Source organism: Ictalurus furcatus, chromosome 25, assembly GCF_023375685.1.
Source record: "Ictalurus furcatus strain D&B chromosome 25, Billie_1.0, whole genome shotgun sequence".
Taxonomy (NCBI): Eukaryota; Metazoa; Chordata; class Actinopteri; order Siluriformes; family Ictaluridae; genus Ictalurus; species Ictalurus furcatus.
The window spans coordinates 5,911,424-5,931,113 of NC_071279.1; the positions used below are offsets into that span (position 1 = coordinate 5,911,424).

Genomic DNA, 19,690 nt, shown 5'->3' on the forward strand with positions numbered 1-19,690 from the left:
TATAGAAAGGCAAATCACAGGTTTATATTCATTATCTTACTGTAATATGTTATCATTACATTATAATAACTTACACATGACGTATGATGGACGTTTCACATCAAAAGGTTTTTAAAAATGTGTGTAATAGCTGACATGGTGAGACTTGCTAAAATTCAGAAACACCCATCATTTTCCTTATTTTACAGAGGTGAGATTTCAGTAAATGTTGCTTATTCCAGATGTTCTTCTAAGCATACAGGAAAGTGATAGAGTTCAGTGTTAGTCTCAATGTTCCTTAGTTCTAATCCACTGATGATGTAAATATGAGCTCATATCTGAAAACATCATTTTGACTAGTCAAACCTGAATGAGAGATATCTCTAATTACCTTTGTGTCTGTATTACGATATCTATGTCAGATCTCTTAAATGGAATTTTGACTAGTCAAAATGTATTTACAGATATCTCCAATCAGATTTCTGACTAGTCGAATTATAATTAAAGATATCTCTAATGATCATTCTGACTAGTCAAATCACAATTAAAAATATCTCTAATGATCATTCTGACTAGTCAAATCATAATTAAAGATATCTCTAATGATCATTCTGACTAGTCAAATCATAATTAAAGATATCGCTAATGATCATTCTGAATAGTCAAATCATAATTAAAGATATCTGTAATGATCATTCTGACTAGTTAAATCATAATTAAAGATATCTGTAATGATCATTCTGAATAGTCAAATCATAATTAAAGATATCTCTAATGATCATTCTGACTAGTCAAATCATAATTACAATTCGAAGTACAATTGTACCTATCTAAAATATAATTATGGATAGTCAAGCCAAAATTTTATATGCTAATTCCGCTTGCCATATGTGCAGAGCTGTGTGTGTATGCATGTATGTATGTGTGTGTGTGTGTGTGTGTGTGTGTGTGTGTATGCATGTGTATGTATGCATGTGTATGTGTATGTATGCATGTGTGTGTGTATGTATGCATGTGTGTGTGTGTGTTTGTGTGTCCGGGGAGCAACGGCCCTACGTAGGCGGCTGTTGTCTCGTGTACAGTACCGTGGACTGTTGCTGAGGTGTGTAGTAGCAACACGGGCGAGACGACACACACTCCGGGGAGCAACGGCCCTAGGTAGGCGGCTGTTGTCTCGTGTACAGTACCGTGGACTGTTGCTGAGGTGTGTAGTAGCAACACGGGCGAGACTACACACACACACACACACACACACACACACACCGCAAGGTAGGCTTGGCTACACAGACCTTCTCCCTTTTGGTACATTTTAGACATTGTGTCACCTGTTTATTCTTTGTTACTCTATAGTTATGTTCTGATCTGAACACAGCCGCAGAGCTCTCTAATCTAATCTAATCTAATCTAATCTAATCTAATCTACAGAATGCTAGTTTGGAAACCTGTTAGCTCGCTAGCCGACTGTTGTAAATAGCATTGCTAGCTTGCTAACGGTAGGCTACCATATAACGTAACCCGCCTGATAATATTTACATATGAGTATATAAGTGAGAAATATATTAAGTGAATGTAATCAATGTACGTTTTTTTTCTCTCCACTGTTACACGATGATCTAAAAACGTAGACAGCTAAATGTCAAACTAGCTCCAGAGCTAGCTGCTAAGCTGTAGCTAGCTAACTTGAGTAATCCCTTTATCTGAACAGAGCCCATTGCCCCCGTGTGATTAAGGTTATTTTAACATTTTACTCAACAACCCCGACTCTCTCCTCCTTTTATTTACTACTTTTTAAGCTCGGTAACAGGAACGGAGAGTTGTTGTAACAAAACCCAAGTGTTATTTCCTAATAAATAACTAAAGGTGGAGGAAAATCGTGTGAAATAAGAAATCAAATACCAAAGGAATTATCTGAATCTTAGACTTTTCTACAGAGGTGAAATGAATGCAGCAGGTCAGTCATTGTCCAATATAACTGTCATCATACTGTTGGTTGTTATAGATTACACAGTTCTTCTTGTTCTTCAACATTTAATGGTGTAAATTATGGATGAAATATGCTGGGATACAAGCTACTAATGTGTTCAGCATTGTACATGAATGTGCCGGTGTTACTGACTACCTTGTCCTTGTAGCTTTCTAATACACCTGATATCATTTTCAGTGATGAAAGCTTGCAATATTCTTTCTACTACTGCTTTAGTCTAATCTGGTCATAAAGATTGCAGTATGTGCTACAATTGTTACAAAGTCTCGTAATCCTTGCGTTACAAAATAAAAGTATTTAATTATTTGTTATAGCCGTATGATGCTTTTTAACAAACTTGAGAATAAAAATAAAGTGCTTTCCTTATCAGGAAAAGTTTTGATGATTTGTAATAGTTACTGTGTGACTTTTCTCAGCCCTTTTTGTGGCCGTGTGAGCGCGGTGTGAGCAGATCAGAGGTGAAGTCAGTATGAGCATGAAGATGAACGATGACGGACTTGTAGCGACTATGGCCAAATCTAAAGCAAAGAGAACAGAGAAGTCCAAACCTGATTCGGAAAGGGATTCTGGCTTCTCAGGTTTGTGTTATAAAAAATAGTGTCTTTCTGGTGTCAGAGTATGAATATATTTCTGTTTCTTGGGTGTGTGTGTGTGCGTGTGCATGTGGGGGCTTTTTTGTTTTGTTTTGAAAATTTCCCCCTTTTTTTTTGTAGATGCTAGTTCTGAGTATCTGAGTGTAGTTGACCAAGCAGACACAGATGATGCAGCACGAGCGATGTTGCAAGCGGTGTCGGGTTCCAGGTCCCAGACTTCTCAGCTGGCTGTCATTGGAGGATCTTTCCAAAGTCTGTCACCCATGATCATCATGAATAATGTGCTTCTCAAACAGGTAAAATCAACATTTGCAAGGAACACGGTCCCTCAACCACCTTGAAAAATGTTTTATTTGAAGTAAGTATGGAATTCGGATAAACGATACGATTTATTTGAAGTACGTATGGAATTAGGATAAATAAGATGTGCACTTTTGAAGAAAAAATAAATAAAATGAAAAGGAAAACAAATCAAGGAAACGCTGCAATATTCACAGGAGCTTTTTTCTAAATTACCGCAGATTTGGGCCAAGACACGTCATGTGATGTCATCACAACGCACATTCAGCCAAAACCCGCTTTGATTCACATAACATAAGTACAGCTAAAAGGTCTCATTTACCAACAAGCATCACTCTGAAAGACCGTGCGGTTATTTTGTGCAGTTGCAATTTCGCCAGTTTGTGTAGTTTTCAGCAAAAAAAAGCACAAAAAACTCTGCAAATTGCGTCGTAAATTTTGAAAAAAAAAGCTGCAGCAAAATCAAGCATTTTTTGGTGCTTAATAATTCACACAAACATTTAACATATGCAAGATTATAGTCTATATAAAAGCTAATTTTATGTGTGATTATGTTATGAGAAACGTCAAATCACCCAGATGTGTAGCTCTAGTGGGCTTGGCCACTAAAATTGATGTGTCAAGAGAAATTATGCTGCATGTGTGTCTGTCACCAGACAGCAAATTGCAGGCCTACATTCACTCAGATAACTTATTTAGTTTCTTGATATCCAGCTCTGGATCATCCATCATGCTTTGATCTCATTGGTTTTTGTTTGTATGAATGTATTGACAGCCTGGTGATAATCCTCCCTCTGCAAAGCCTTGGGGCTTCAGTCCAGCTGTTGAGGTTGTACAGCAACCCCAAGTAGTCTTCCTCCAACCGGTAATCTCGCAGAGAACTGCTTCAGAGCCAAAAGGACCACCCAGTAAGCGTCGTAAGCATAAGAAGTACCTTCCCATCCTGAAATCCTATCCCAAAATAGCCCCTCACCCGGGGGACAGCCCACGTAGTAGCTGCACTAGTAGCAGCAGCTCCAAGGTCACTGCATCAGTGAAGAGTTCCAGTTCGTCTTCCAGCTGTTGGGATGCTCCTGATGGAGACAAGCAGCAAGCTGTACAAACCAGTTCCTCTTCCGTCTCCTTCACGCCGAACCACATTACACCAACCAGGCATCATCCAGCATCACCTCAGCCCCATACTCCACTTACTGATTCTAACACTGCCAGTTGTCCTGGTGTGGAAAAGCCCACTGCTGGAAGGCTGGAGCCCACGACAGAACCCACAGAAATGCACGCCAAGACATTACAGACCCAACCACAGGCTGACATTAAAGATGGCATCTGCCAGAACAGTGACTCTGACAGCAATGACAAGAGGAAGCGTTTCTGCAACACCTACAATATTCTAAGTAAATCCGGCCTGCTGGACATCACACTGCGCACTAAAGAGCTGATACGACAGAACCGGCGCACACAGGTTGAGCTGGACCAACTCCGTGAGCACACAAACCTCTTTATGGAGGCCCTACAGACAGGAGACTTGTGTATCTGGAGCAAATTACAGATGAGTATGCTGGAAGAAAGTGAGAAGGAGAAGACTGTGAATACTGGGTCAGAGACACAAATGGATCATTTGAAGTAGGACACTTGAACTTTTTGAAACAGGTTGTGTAAATTTTACCAGTCTTGAGCATTCGTTTCATTATGGTGGAATGTTTCTAAGTTTGAGAACTTCCAACGCCTGAAATATTGTGGATAAAGAAAAACAATATATGTTAAGCTGTTCGTAGTGGTGAGCTCTGTGGTACCTTTGCTCCAGGCAAACGGAAGAACAGGTACAGCAGGGCGCTCATGGCTCCAAGGTCCCTGGTTCAGTCCCGAGTTCTGGTTACTGTTTGTGTAGAGTTTCACACTATTCTGTCCGTGTCTGTGAGAGTTTCCTCCGAGTTCTCCAGTTTCTTTCCACCTCCAAAAACATGCCGATAGGTGGATTGGCTAATTGAAATGACCCCTAAATGTGAATTATGTGCAATTCGATGACATCCTATCCAGGGGGTATTCCTGCCTCACTCCAGGTGTTCGTAGGGTAGGCTCTGGAGCCACCGTGACCATGATAGAGCCGTTACTGTAGATAAATGAGAACTTTGATTCAATAATGAAATTCAGTTTGATAGAACCACGACCACATAAGATGAATGGATATGTCTGACCTTGGTAAAGGCCGTACAAATGAAAGATGATCTTCATAAATCTGATCTGCAGTCAGTTTTCGAAGCATTTATGACAGCTTTAATTTTTTGCCTCAGTAATATAGCTAGATTGTGAAGTTACCATAGTATTAGCAACATTGTGAATATGCGTACGGACTGCTGAATAGCATGATTTAAAACAGAACTAACCGTCAATATGAAAACAAGGATACGGATAAAAAAACATTCACATTATCAGCAGACAAAGCAGGCTGGTGCGTTAATGCTTTATAGAGGCATGTGACAGAATAACCTTAGCGATAGTACAAAAAGGTATTTAGTAATCCTACTTTTGTAGTCGTATGGCACCACAATGTTTAGAAGATCTGCTCAGTGCTGAAATGATTCTGTGCCTGTAGGATGGACTCTTCAGATGTAACTTTTGCAGCACTTCTCTGCTGTGCTTCTTTTACCTATGTTACCTATGTACTAAGATTTAGTAGCATTACTCGTTTTATAAATACCCAGGAGGAGCAGTTATGTATCAGAGACATGCATTGTTAATCAGCCAAACCGAAGATCTCACAAATTGGTATCATTATTGCTTTTCATTGGTTTGATCAGATCACTTTCCTCAAGTATCTTTTAAATAACTAAGGCAGGTATGAGAGCCTGTTAGCTGAATCCTAAATTGTAAAACCAGTTGCCTTAACCTTTCCACTGGTAAATACGGTTGCCAGCACGTCTCGTCTAATGTCCACGAATGGCGTTTTGGTTGATTGGCCACTTGCAATAAGTGTATTGTGTGATAATACAGTCAAAATGTTCTTTTAATATTAACATACAATTTGGTGTCCCAAACAGTTTCCCCTAAAATGTTCATGAATTGTTTTGTAACCGAGGCATTAACCAGAATGTCTCTGTGGCTTATTTTGAAAACCTCTTAAGCAACTGGTGTTACATGGATGTGAATTGTTTTGAGAACTTAATGTCTGTCACACATGAAAGAACATGTTCAAAACATAGCTTCTCTAACATATTTCTCTCCTACAGTTATGAAGCTCTTGCACTGATTTACACTAATATACAGAAAGATGCTTAAACCAGTAAACCGATGAGTTGCCCCTATATGGAAGACTTTATTTTATTTTATTATTATTTTTTATTATTATTATTTTTAATTCAGTTCGCAGGAGTCTTGTACTGAAATGTATTAATTTGATAGAATGTTTTGTTGGATTTAGTCTCAGCATCATTATAAAAAAGATCTAAGTCTGAAATCTATTCAAATGTTTGGAAAATATAAGATGATTTCTGTGAATCACAGTACAGGTGTTAGCATGTAACCTATATACCGACAGTCTTTTGGCCTTTTTTATAGTCACGCAAAATTGTAGGAAAGAATTTCACAGCCAGGTGGATATTATCCAGGCAGTTGTCACTGTATAAGTAGCTTGCTCCTAGACTGTCCGTTTGGATCTATAGATCTTGTTATAATTCAATCTCTAAGATTAGGCTGTGCATAAACACTGGAATGCAATTGTTATGCTATCTGCCTTGTTTTTATTCCAATTGTATAATGGAAGTGTACTGGCAGATATTTTTTTTTCATAGAAAAATGATTGTTTGGAACTAGTAAGGACTAACAGCAGCGATCTTGGCCTTTTTGAAACTTCACTGGAGTTAATGTTGCGCCTCTGTCAGGCCAATCTTTGTTGGCAAAAAAAACGAAATGTCAGAAGTGATACTCAAGATTTTGTTTTGAGGCAGCTAAAAGTTGACCACTAGTTTGTAACTGTGACGTTTTCTTTTCGAATATTTTCGAAATTAAAAAAAATTCTAGTCTGTGAATTTCACATTAACTGTAGCAGCATACTCCTGCCTTTAAGTATGGTATTTAGCATTGCTTTCAGACAAAGGTCATGTAAAAGTACATCTCATTGTCACTCTGTTCTGTGAGTTTTGTGTTACTGTTACTGTTCTTGTGGCTCTTGCTTTGATCTTTAGATTTAGCTACTATATCTTATTTACTCATCTTCCTTTTTAAAGCCTGTCAGCTTCAAATGCTGCATCAATATCTTTTTATTTTTGCACATCAGCTGTGCCTCTTAACCTTAAACCATGGAAGTTTCCATAGTGAATGTATGTTTCTGTTATTAACGTTGTTACCGTGTTCTTGGGAGACATAACTGTCCTAATCAGTGAGTCATGGCTAGATCTCGAAGACAGAACACGTGATTGATTTTAGGAGAGTGCGTAACAAACACTAGAGCACTGTTTTCTGCTTGTAAAAACAAAATGCCTCCTTTTTGAATAATCATACACATATAATTCATTTTGTATACCTATCTTGCACATATATGCAATTTTTAAAATGGTTATCATTGCTGTTCTTTTAAAGTATTTACAAATATGTGCAAACTGCAAAATTATTATATATGGACAGCTGCATTTTCTTTTTTTCCAGTTATTTTCATTCTTTGTTTTGTTGTTGTTGTTTGTTTGTTTTTAAACAATTGACTGTATAGTTGAGGACATTCCATATTTGATGTAAGACCAATAGACATTTTGACATTTTTATAGTCTTCCATTATAGTATCTGGGAAAGTACAATCCAATTATTTGGCACTCATACAGTTCTATCTGAAAGTATCTGACAAGGCCAATTCTTTTTTTTCTTTTTTCTTTTTATGCTATTCAAGGAAGTCATTTTTAGATTGAGATCAAAAGATGAATTTGAAACTGTGAAAAGAGGGAAAAACAATCAGAGCAACTGCACACAAGCATTGGATATAGCCAGTAGAACTGACAAAGAAATAAACCACTGGTGTACTAACAACCAGACATCAAACCAGTTGGCCAAGGAAAACAACAGCAGTTGATGACAGAAACATTGTGAGAGCTATGAAGAAAAACCCAAAAACAATAGTTTGTGATGTCACCAACAACCTTTACAGGGCAGGGGTGAAGGTATCACAATTCGCCATTCGAAAGAAGAATTTGAGAGCAGAAATATAGAGGCCATACCACAAGATGCAGACCACTCATCAGCAAATACAGAGACGAGCCACAAAAGTTCTGGAACCAAGATGAACCTCTACCAAAGTGATGGAAAGGCCAAAGTGTGGAGTAAGAAAGGATCTGTTCATGATCCAAAACATACAAGCTCATCTGTAAAACATGGTGGAGGTAGTGTCGTGGCTTGGGCTTGCATGGCTGCTTCTGGAACAGGCTCACTAATCTTTATTGATGATGTAAGCAGAAATAATTCAGAAGTGTACAGGAACATTCTGTCTGCCAATTTACAGAGAAATGCATCCAAATTAATTGGGAGGAACTTTATCATGCAGCAAGACAAAGACTCAGAACACACTGTCAATACAACAAAGGTCTTTATCAGGAGGAAAAGGTGGAAGGTTTTAGACTGGCCGAGTCAATCACCAGACCTTAACCCAGTTGAGCAGTATTTCACCTCCTGAACAGGAGACTGAAGAGAGAACTCCTCCTGGGAAGCTGCAGTACAAGCCTGGAAAATCATCACAAAAGAAAAATGCAACAATTTTTGATTTCAGACCCAAATGTCTTCAGTGTATAGCAAAAACAAAAGAATTGGCCTTGCCATTCCAATACTTTTGGAGGCGTCTGTATACTAGTAGAAGAGACAGATCCCTCAAAAACGTGCAAATTTATATTTTCTAAATAATAGTAGTGTGTGAGAGAGGACCTTAGTGAAAATGTAGTGCTAATGCATCAGTAATTTTTTGTGCACTTGTACAAGATTATTTAAAACAAGATTTTAGTGAAATAATGTTATTTGCCATGAAAAAAAAGCCCCATAGTAATTTAAAAACATTACACAAACAATATTCTAGTTAAATATTTAATATATATTGGAGGTGCTGGTATGACTATGGTACTTGGGACCTAATAACTGACTGCATGTAGATTGTGAAGTTTTTTTGGTTATTCTGCTGACTAGTTCATCACTTGGACTTCCTTCATTTTCTGACATGTACCGGCTGATCATCTTGATGCTATACAGAATGAACCCGCAACATCAGAAAATCCCCCTAGCAAAAGCTAGCAGTTATATTACCCTGTGGTTCCTGGTGGACCTTGATGATAGTGCCAACAATGACCCAAGCCTGATAGTGATATTGCATAGCAATGATATGAGAAGGTGCAACGTAATGTAATATAAATAAATATGTGTACTTCAGATGTAACAGAATACAAACACTGAGCATCTAAATAAAACCATATTTCTACCATACAGTATTTTTATTTACAGTATCACGCAACATAAATATTCTATTTAAATGTGGAGCTCACAGACTGTGAGCTGTACACAGGGCAGCATATATCTGCTGGGCTGTCCAAAAGAATCATCATTTGATTAATTTAAATATTAACATTCATTGCACATGTTTTTCAGCATTCATAAATGATCCCCATAAATTTTAAAACAAAGTGTTCTTGGAAAATCATGTGCATGCAAGTATATTTAAAAATATATTTTTAGGTAGCTGCTGTTATTAACTGTAAGTAACAGTTTCTTGATTTGGAAAGGCATTGTTGCTTTGAAACAATTAGCTTGCTTACTCGATTACATCAGGTGGAAGATAGAATGTTTCACGGGGTGTCTTGTTCAGTAAAGTTATGTTCTGCAAATTGCTATTTCCAGCAAAAAATAAATAAATTTAAGCAAATGTAAAGGCACAAAATAATTATTACAACATGAAATACCTCTAAGGCAAAAAAAAACAAAAAACAAAACAAAAAAAAAACAAGTAAACAAGACAACAGGTTTTACTTCAACTAAATTCACCAATAGTAAAAACATGAAATCATCATCATTATTAAATTGTTTACTATAAATTAGCCTATATGACTTTTTTATTTTTAATTTGCAAATATTCTTGTTTATATACAGGGCTGGATATATGGGGATGCTGTACCCCCAATTATTAAAATAAAAATGCAAAAAGTATCACCTTGTAAAACCATTCCATCTCCTTTGAGTTAATTGTAGTAGATATGGGGCCTATCCCAGGAACAGTGGAACCTGGAGGAGTTCCTTCTTCTCCAAGACTTCATAGCACCCATTGGCTAGGGTGAGTAGTTTGGTGCTTTTGGTCTGGCCACACAACATTATAACTTCTTGCTGGAGTGTGCACCATTTTCTTTCATTGCAATCTTTGGCTTATCTCAGGAATTTCTGCAACAAGCTGTAATATGGGAGCATTAGTCATAAATGTCATGAAAGGAGCCTGTGTTGCACATACAATGCACAGATCCATCTACAAACACCAAATACAATCACCCTTTTTATCCTCAGATAGAAAGTGCAGGTACGTAGTGGAGCAAGTTCTATACACCACTGGCACAGAAGTAGGGGTGACTAAATGTTCAGGGCCATCATACTTCTTACAAAATCATTCTCATTTAACATACACCATGTCCACCACAGAACGCCTCGAGAGGGTGCTTAAAACATAAAGCAGCTTCTCTCTCGTTGCTGAGACGTAACGAGAAAATGAGACTCATGAAGAGTTTCACTTCAAACTTTTAAACACACTTGTAGTATTTCCGTAAGTGGACCTGAGTGGCTGAGATGTAAAGGTGCATCATATGGGAGCCTCATAGGTCGTTCGTGAGAACTTTTAAATACACTTGCAGAATTTCTGTAAGTGGACCTGAGGGGCTGAGATGTAAAGGTGTACCATATGGGAGCCTCACAGGTCGTTCGTGCAAATTTCATGAGAAGAGAACAGTGCAGCTTTAATAGGTGTGGCCCATAGATACAAGCTCTGAATTGAGCCATACAGAACCACACCAGTCTATCATTCAGCTTTAAGAGACCTGTTTTACGATTCTCATACTCTGAGGCATGATACTGAAAGTAAAGTGTCTGTTTAAAACTGCTGAATTTTTATTATTTTATTTATTTATTTTGCTAACACCGACATACAAGCAGCTGTGCATTTTCTGGAGCTGAATCTCAATGGTCTTTCTGCAATGTTCATGGAACCTTCAGCTCCATTATGGTATATGCTATGTATCCCATCCTCTAAACTCTGACAACATCCCCATTGCTGTCCGACCGAATTCCCCTGGTAGTGCAGCTCAGTCTCACTCTCCAACTCTGACCCCACAATTCTGCAAGACCTCCAGCAGCCAGAGAGCACCTCATTATATTCTACTCAACCTTGCCAATGGTCTCATTAAATAGACCACAAACAATATATAAAGGGGATTTGGTCCTGTTAGGAGATGGCAGATTTTACATGGATCTTAACGAAGAAATGTAAGATCAAGCTACATAGCGATTAGAAATCATTGCTATAAAAAATAAATAACTAAAATACTCTAAAAAAAAAAAACCTGTAAATAAAAAAAAAAACTTGCAAACCCAGAAAGAAAAAAAAAGACTAAATAAAGAACAAGTAAAAAAAAAACTGTGGCAGACATTACACTAGCCTACTACTAAGGACTTTTGTGCTTGTAGATACAATTCCAGTTTGAGACATGAATCAGTGCCAGTGTGTTTAACCAGTCAGGAGTCTGCACTGGTTGTGTCTCCACTTGTATGTCCTCGGCTCGTATAGTACCTGGGTAAGAAGTGTAACCAAACTTCCTGAGTTTGTATGCATGGATCCACACTATATCAACCAAAACGGTTCACATGTGAGTCGATTCTCAAGGTTCACTTAAAAAGCCGACTCATTACTATTCACACCGCAACCCGGAAGTACATGTTGCTACCGCTTTTTGTTTGAGATGTTGTGTTCTGGTTTAACATGACGGATGGAGGTATGGTTTCTATAAATGTTTATTAATTTATTTTTATCAAGATGCAAGGGATTGTTTATGAATAATCTGGATTTAAAAATAATAGAACTGGTAATAACACTAAACAATGTGGGGGGGGGGATCTAACCTAGCTAGCAGGTAGCTAGTTAGCTCCTTACAATGTAGAAAACGCCGACAAAAGTTTAGCTAGCTAGCTGCGGGTTTTCCTGAGTTTGTGGTAATGTTTAACACTGTCTGACTAATACACTTTAGTTCATTCTAGTTATTTGGTCGCTACTAATAAATGAAAGTGGGTGTAAAACCTGACAGTTACTTTAAGCTAACCGGATACATGTTTTGTGTCTCAAAGTGTCAGAGGCCGGAGGAAGAAAGCTGTGTGAACCATTTCCTCCTTCACTTTGTTGTTGTTGTTGTTGTTGTTGTTGTCGCTGTCGTCGTCGTCGTCGTCGTTTCCTAAATAAACTGTGAAACACAACTTTAATATCAGGATTGTCTGGTTCACAATTAACAATTGCAAACACTAAAAATTCCCAGTTTTATTGTGTTTTTCTTTCCAAACACGATTTACCACACCAGTGAACTGTGTTAATTATTATTAACGGCTATTGGAATTCTCATCGTTTTGTTTTTACTTTCTCACTTTTAGCCTTTTGGACGACTGACCAAAAACTCTTTGATAGCAGTGATGTGATGTGATGTGATGTGATGTGATGAGCATAATCTGCTATTTCTGATCCAGTCGTCCACGTGTCCACTTTAGCGGGTAAGTTTGCATAAGTCGATATAAACTGTGACTCCATATCCGACTGGATTTGGTTATAATTGCTGTGTTCCTCACTACAGAACAAACAAGACTGAATCCATGCTTTCTGATGAGCTTGATTCCAAACCTGAGGTACTGAAACACAACAGTCCAGGTTTTTATTTTGTCAAAGTTTAAACTGACATTTCTATGATATTTGAAAGCCACTCTTTCTGACGTAACAATGTTATCATCTTTGCAAAGCTGCTGGTTGAGTTTGTGCAGAACGCCTCCATACCCTTGGGTCAGGGATTGGAGGAATCGGATTCGAAAACACAGCGTCTACCTCTCCTTTCCTCTTCAGATAATTCCATATGCAGCCAGCTAGACCTTCCAGGTATGCAGTGGTAGATGTTTTATATTGTTTAAGAGAGGTCGTCACGAGTATCTTCTCTAGTTATATTAATGTCTGAATGTTATGTATGTGCCACTTGTTTGCGTAGTTAGTTTTCTTTTATATATTACTTCTGTGTGCCCTAAAGTGCTCTTACCATAATGTATCATACAGTACCATAATGAAACCATGTCTCTTGATTGTGTACGTCTAGAGAGTGCTCTTAGCCATGCAGCATCCCCATCGCTGTCAGAGTTTGGACCAGAGCAAAGCCCCCTGGTAGTGCAGCTCCAGTCTCACTCTCCAACACCAACCCCAACTGCAATACTGCAAGACCTCCAGCAACCAGACAGCACCTCATATGTTTTACTCAACCTTGCCAAAGGTGTCATTAAATGTTATCTGGGTTTGAATTTGTGTATAGTTTTCACAGTTTGTCTTTGTAAATAATAATTTGGGTCACTCTGATATTCGACAGTCACTTACGGCTGAGGTTTCTTGGTCCTTGGAGAGCAGTATTTTCATGAGAGAGCAGGATTTGGGGCTCAGGCAAGCGTCAATGGGGATTTCTGTCTGTGAACTACGATGTAGTGTGCATGCCGCTATAACACCAAACATCTGATTGCAAGCGATTTGGAGATTTTGGAAGTCTTGTAGCGTGCACTCGACCTTAAAGCTGCTGGACATAAGATTTGGGAGCTTCACCCTGTCTGGTAGAATGCTACCTGTGTAAAAACATTCATTATGAGTGTTGTGCTATGTCCTTCTCCACTCTGCAAATTAATCAGTTAGTTGTAATAACATTGAGAGAATTCAGTGCTGCACCCTAAACCACTATTCTATGCACTAATTAATATCAATAATAGCAATGAGGTCATTAATATACAGACATACTGTTTAGTTCAGTACTATACGGTTTGGTACGTGGCCCTCACCGGAGGATCTAATTATTAGCTGCCGTTTTTGTCGTCTTCTCTGTATTATGAAGTGTTAAGAGTAAGAATTAGAGTTATGAAAATGACGTTCCTCCTCTCTGTCTTCACCTGCTTTGTGTGAAGGGCTGGCAGCCTCGACAGAGCCCCTGGTGTTCGTGCAGGATGATGTGGACGAGGCCGAAGAGGAAATTTCAGCAGGGGAGTGTACAGACGGAAGTGCCCCATGGTACCTGAGGGTGCAAGAGCTTGCCCACGACAGCTTGATTGCTGCCACTCGGGCCGAGCTGGCAAAGGAAGCCAGGGCTAGTAGCAACAGTAATGTCCTCTTTCTTCAGACAGTTCATCGCAGTCTTTTAGTTCTGAGTCACAATGATCTTTTTTTGTTTTGCATTGAATTTTCATGGTAGTACTGTCCTGCAATATAGTTCATTCACATATGACAATTCATAATAAACCCTTTGTCCAGGTGACCATATTCTTAGCTGCCAGTCAGAGGGGCCAAAAAAGGAGACACCGCCACGAAACAGTCGTGCGTCTGCAGAGAAGATTCTCAGGTGTCCTTATGAGAACTGCCAACGGACTTTTACCTACCCTGCTCATCTGAAATACCACCTGAAAACACACAGGTAGAAAAAGGAAGGTGTTTTAGGAACTGAAAGCTGCCCAAAATTAAATTGAAACACTTTTCCCTTTATTGCAATTAAAGACAAGTCTGGTGTACAAGGCTTGTGCATGTGTAACTTACAAAACTGACTCAAGCAGACAGGCTTGTGGATTATGAGATTGCAGTTTGTGACCTTGTAGGTTTATTCTGATTTAAAAGCTAAAAATATGGCCAAGGATGTGTAAAATGAAGTGTATGTGAGCACTGTGCAATAAATAAGTGTTGTTGCACCTATTATTCTCATCCAAACAATGCAGGGCTTTGTTACACTAATGACTGTTGAGCTTTAACCTGATTGTATTGAGTGTATAATACTTTGTGTGTGTGTGTGTGTGTCTCCACTTCCACTTCAGGAATGACCGCACTTTCCGCTGTGGCGCTGAGGGCTGTGGGAAGAGCTTTTATGTACTTCAGAGATTGCAGGTCCACATGAGGACACACAATGGTGAGAAGCCCTTCATCTGTAACGAGAAGAACTGTGGCAAGAAGTTTACCACTGCTGGTAATCTGAAGAACCACAAACGCACACATACTGGTAAGCATCTTCATTATAAACATCAAATTCCTCACAACTTGGTTTGTCTACAATAAAATATTTTTTATTTTTTTATTTATTTAAATTTTTTTTCAAAAGTCAGCAGATTATAGCGGTGATATAAAGGGAATATAGGGTGAAATAAAGTACAAGAAACACAAGGGAAGAAAAACTATTGTAACGAGCACTGGAAGCTAATCATGTCATTTGATTAACAACAATTTTGTGTATGATTGGAGTAGAACAATAAACTTTCACGAAATGTAACAAGTTCAAACTCCTTTCATTCACTTTAACTTGGCCATATTACCAGTCTGTGTTTATCTACCGGTCCAGTTTATCGTTTGATCCCTTATAGGTTTTATGTAAATTGTTTAGTTTTGTTGCAACGTGATCTTCTACTTTTATTCATTTACATTAACACGTGTTATGTGATTTCTCTTCCTCTTGCCATGTGTATCAGGTGAGAAGCCCTTTCTTTGTGACGTAGACAACTGTGGCCGTTCTTTTGCAGAGTACTCAAGTCTCCGCAAACACATGCTGGTTCACTCTGGTGAGTTTAAATTTCATTACACGCACACACGCACACACGCACACACACACACACACACACACACACACACACACAAAAATTACCCTGTGTTTTGTATCATTGTATTTGAACTGTGATTATATTTGCTTTGGTGTTACTTTTTTTTCTTCTCTAAAATTATTTCTCATATGCTCTTCTAATATTTCTTGTTTCATTTTTCCCTAAACATATGCTGCATGTTCATAAGTGCACATTTTTTATTAAGAGCACTTTTTTATTGTACAGTGCTGTACTTGTGCTGTGTTTGGTTACCCTCTAGTTTCCTTGTAAAGAATAAAAAAATATAAAAAAAAAAGTACCACACCAAAGTTGATTATTTTCCAATAACAGCACATCTAAAAGTGTTTTATTCCTTTTACCTCAAGCAAGTTCTTTATTAATTAAAGAATGACATATTATACTCCTTATTTATTGATAGTTGCATTTAATATTGCAGCTCGTATGTAAAGCAAGTTAGTTCCCGTTATCACATATATTATAGCAACTATAAACAGTCATTACCTCACAAGAGTTTGTCAGTCTGTCCATTTGAGATTTTCATTAGCGCAATATCCCAAGAACGAGAGGTTGAATGTTTGTACAATTTATGGTGGAATATCTTTATGCTCAGCAGATGAAATGATTATATTTTGGAATTGACCAAACAGGATCAGGGTCACAGTAAGGTCATCTGGATTAGTTTTTCTTCAATAGCTTCTTTCCTGTTTGTCATGCAGAGATGTTACTTACACGTTCATGTTCAGGAGCTCAAAGCCGGTTTTATGGCTAAGAATTTTCTTCAATAGCTTTCTGCTGGTTGAAGTATATTTTAAGGGTGTTTCTGGCTTACAAATTAGTAACAAGAAGGACTTGATGTGTTTGTGGCGGAGGCATCCCTGCCGATGGTGTTGGCGTTGCACTCTACTTGTTTTTCTCTTGAAGTTAATAGGAGAAAAATTCAGCTTGTGTAAATTAGAAAACTGCCTTTTTTTGGCATTAAGTTTTGTCAATGCACAGCAGTTTTTCTGCTTGCCGTAAAAGTCTGTGGTTGCATTGAGTTTACCGGTCTCAGCCATGTTTCTTCTTTCCGAACAGATTGACATGGGGGTGGAGTGAAGGGGCATTGTGGAATGTCTGTAAAAAAGAGGCCCATTTAGACATAAATAAGCAGTTTGCCTGTAGCATACGTTCTAAACGGGTTTTCTCAGCTACATAATACACTTCTGAGGCCAAAGTTGAAACAATTATTTCTTGTTATTGATTGTTGTTTTTTAAAATATATTTTCCAGGTTATTTGTACTAGTACAGTAAGTAATAAAAAATATCAACTATTGCACCTTTTGAAGTATTGCCAGACAGGTTTGCGTTGCTCTCTTCCATTAGAACAAACTCACTGTTCTATTATTAGGTAGACAGGTGACTCACACACATTTTTAACAAAAAAACACATATATAAATATATACAGTGCTGGGAAAAAGTATTTGTCCCATCCTGATTTCTTCATGGGGTTCAGCTGGATTAGACACCGGTCTTACGCAGTAACACACAATGCCAAAGTTGAAAGAAATTCCAGAGATGATGAGGAAGAAGGTGATTGAAATACGTCTGTATGGAAGGGTTACAAAGCTATTTCAAAGGCTCTGGACTCCAAAGGACCACAGTGAGAGTCATTATTTCCAAATGGAAAAACTCGGCACAGTAGTGAACCTTCCCAGAAGTGGCTGAAACTCAAAAATTCCTCCAAGATCCCGGCAACGACTCATCCAGGAAGTCACAAAAGAGCCAAGGACAACATCAAAGGAACTACAGGCCTCTCTTACATCACTAAAGGTTCATGACTCCACCATCAGAAAGACACGGGGCAAAAATGGCATCCATGGAAGAGTGGCGAGGTGAAAACCACTGCTAACCCAGAAGAACATTAAGACTCGTCTGAATTTTGCCAAAACACACCTTGATGATCCTCAAACCTTTTGGGCGAATGTTCTGTGGACTGATGAGCTGAAAGTGGAACTGTTTGGAAGACTGGAGTCCCTTTACATCTGGTGTAAACCAAACACCGAATTCCACAAAAAGAACATCATAGCTACAGTCAAGCATGGTGCTGGAAGTGTGATGGTGTGGGGAAGCAATAATTGAGGGAAACATGAAATTTGCTCTCTACCAGAAAATCCTAAAGGAGAATATCTGGGCTTCAGTCTGTAAGCTGAAACTCAAGTGCAACTGGATTATGCGCAAGACAACGATCCAAAGCATAGGAGTAAATCCTAGTCCTAGAAGTAAGTAAAAGACTGATCTCCAGTTATCGGAAGCGTTTGGTTGCAGTTATTGCTGCTAAAGGTGGCACAACCAGATTTTGAGTTTAAGGGGGCAAGTTGTTTTTCCACATGGGTGTTAACTTTTTTTTGCTTTAATAAATAAATAAAAACTGCATTGTGTGTTTACTCAGATTCTTTTTCACAACACTGTATACATAACATGTTTTATGTATTTCAAGTCAATGAAAATGAGTTTTTGTGACTTCTGTGCCCATCTCCACTCAACATTCCACAACCTCCAAAGAACAATTTCAGGTACTATTTTGTGCTGAGAAACAGACAGGTATGGGTAGTTCATATGTGTTCAGGACAGGCCTTTACACAGCATCATGTTATTGAATTAAAGAACATAAAGCTCCAGGTTAAACCTGGTCTGACTACACATGATACCAGCGTAGCATAGTCCGCTCACATGCCAATTTGATTAATAACATTGTTTGTTGCATTATCAGGGGAGAAGCCCCACCAGTGCTCCATATGTGGGAAGATGTTCTCTCAGAGCGGCAGCAGAAACGTCCACATGAGGAAGCGACACGGAGAGGACACCCTCATGTCTGAAAGCAGAGAAACAGGTAACAAGATATGACTGTGTAATATGATTACTATTGAATCTGTAGTCTTTCACAGCAGTTACACCAGGCTATTACGGATATCTGCTACACATATTTGCTACACATCGATAATTTGCTTGAGTGCAGGTGAATCACAGAAGAGGAAAAGAAATGTTAGGCTGGAGATCTTTTCACTTTATCAGATGTAGTTCTGGGTTGTGATTGACAGGCGAGGCGCTAACTCATAGCAGCTTGCTAGAAGCTGATGGTGCTGCCACTGACTCCATGGTAACTATGACGACTGTGGAGCCAGTTAATCTTCATCATGCAATGCTGAGGGCACAAGGTACGCACTACACTGTCTGTCTCTATACACTGCCTTCCTGTAGTGTCATAACATAACCGTTACCTATGAGCGTTGTCTTTTTGTGCTGCAGGTCCTGCAGAACCCATAGTGGTTCTGTCTCCATCACATGACTTGGTCAACATAACAGCTGGAGCTCACGGTTATGGGGAGGATGTGGTGGCATTGCTCTAGTAGAATTTGTAAATAAAATAATTATTAAGAATTGCATTCATGTACATGACATTATTTTATGAACTCATCTACTTTGTGGTCAAGAAAAAAGTGCGAAAGCTGTATTTTGGTCACCTGTTTTAATGACCTTCAGAAGCACAGATAAGGTGTGATGATGAAATGCAGTTACTGTTCTAGAAGGTGAAGCAAATGTTTCTTCCTGTTGTTACACTGGGTTAACTCAGTATAGACACAACTGTTTAGATGCATTAAAGATGTATTACTTTTGTAACACAAGACAAGCATAATCACTGAAAAACCCAAACATCAGCAACCAGAGAGATCCCAAAGACACTCTAACAACTAATGAATTAAGTCATAAGATATCCATCAGAATCACTTGCATATTATCAGGTATGTTTTGTGTCCTTGTGTTTTGGATTCATCTGGAGAATTTGCCATTTTTGTGGCATTTAGTGGTGCAAATGCCTTCATGATTACTAAGTCTTTTAGATGTTTCAGAAAATGTTAAACATGTTTGTGTGGCATTGGAAATTCACTGTGTATAAACAACAGTGATTTGGAAAAAAACAAAACATGAATTATTTTGCTACAAATATCA

General features: G+C 38.4%; 2 protein-coding genes across 7 annotated transcripts; both read left to right on the plus strand.

Moving 5' to 3' along the window:
* The first annotated feature begins 894 nt into the window (after positions 1 to 894).
* cipcb (CLOCK-interacting pacemaker b) lies at positions 895 to 9,298 on the plus strand. Of its 4 annotated transcripts, none has more exons than XM_053614130.1 (4): positions 895 to 1,930; positions 2,380 to 2,541; positions 2,677 to 2,852; positions 3,632 to 9,298. In XM_053614130.1, the coding sequence occupies exons 2-4, from the start codon at positions 2,433 to 2,435 to the stop codon at positions 4,478 to 4,480; spliced, it is 1,134 nt and encodes a 377-aa protein (XP_053470105.1). In that variant the 5' UTR covers positions 895 to 1,930; positions 2,380 to 2,432; the 3' UTR covers positions 4,481 to 9,298. The 4 variants fall into 4 exon arrangements, with proteins under 4 accessions (XP_053470105.1, XP_053470106.1, XP_053470107.1 ...); XM_053614131.1 differs by having other exon boundaries at positions 895 to 1,248; XM_053614132.1 differs by having other exon boundaries at positions 895 to 1,183.
* A 2,454-nt stretch (positions 9,299 to 11,752) lies between these two features.
* znf410 (zinc finger protein 410) lies at positions 11,753 to 19,125 on the plus strand. Of its 3 annotated transcripts, XM_053614127.1 has the most exons (12): positions 11,753 to 11,840; positions 12,487 to 12,603; positions 12,684 to 12,735; positions 12,847 to 12,979; positions 13,191 to 13,361; positions 14,035 to 14,226; positions 14,378 to 14,537; positions 14,929 to 15,110; positions 15,574 to 15,663; positions 18,453 to 18,572; positions 18,781 to 18,897; positions 18,989 to 19,125. In XM_053614127.1, the coding sequence occupies exons 3-12, from the start codon at positions 12,703 to 12,705 to the stop codon at positions 19,087 to 19,089; spliced, it is 1,299 nt and encodes a 432-aa protein (XP_053470102.1). In that variant the 5' UTR covers positions 11,753 to 11,840; positions 12,487 to 12,603; positions 12,684 to 12,702; the 3' UTR covers positions 19,090 to 19,125. The 3 variants fall into 3 exon arrangements, with proteins under 3 accessions (XP_053470102.1, XP_053470104.1, XP_053470103.1); XM_053614129.1 differs by lacking the exon at positions 18,989 to 19,125 and having other exon boundaries at positions 18,761 to 18,893; XM_053614128.1 differs by lacking the exon at positions 18,989 to 19,125 and having other exon boundaries at positions 18,699 to 18,891.
* The last annotated feature ends 565 nt before the right edge of the window (positions 19,126 to 19,690 follow it).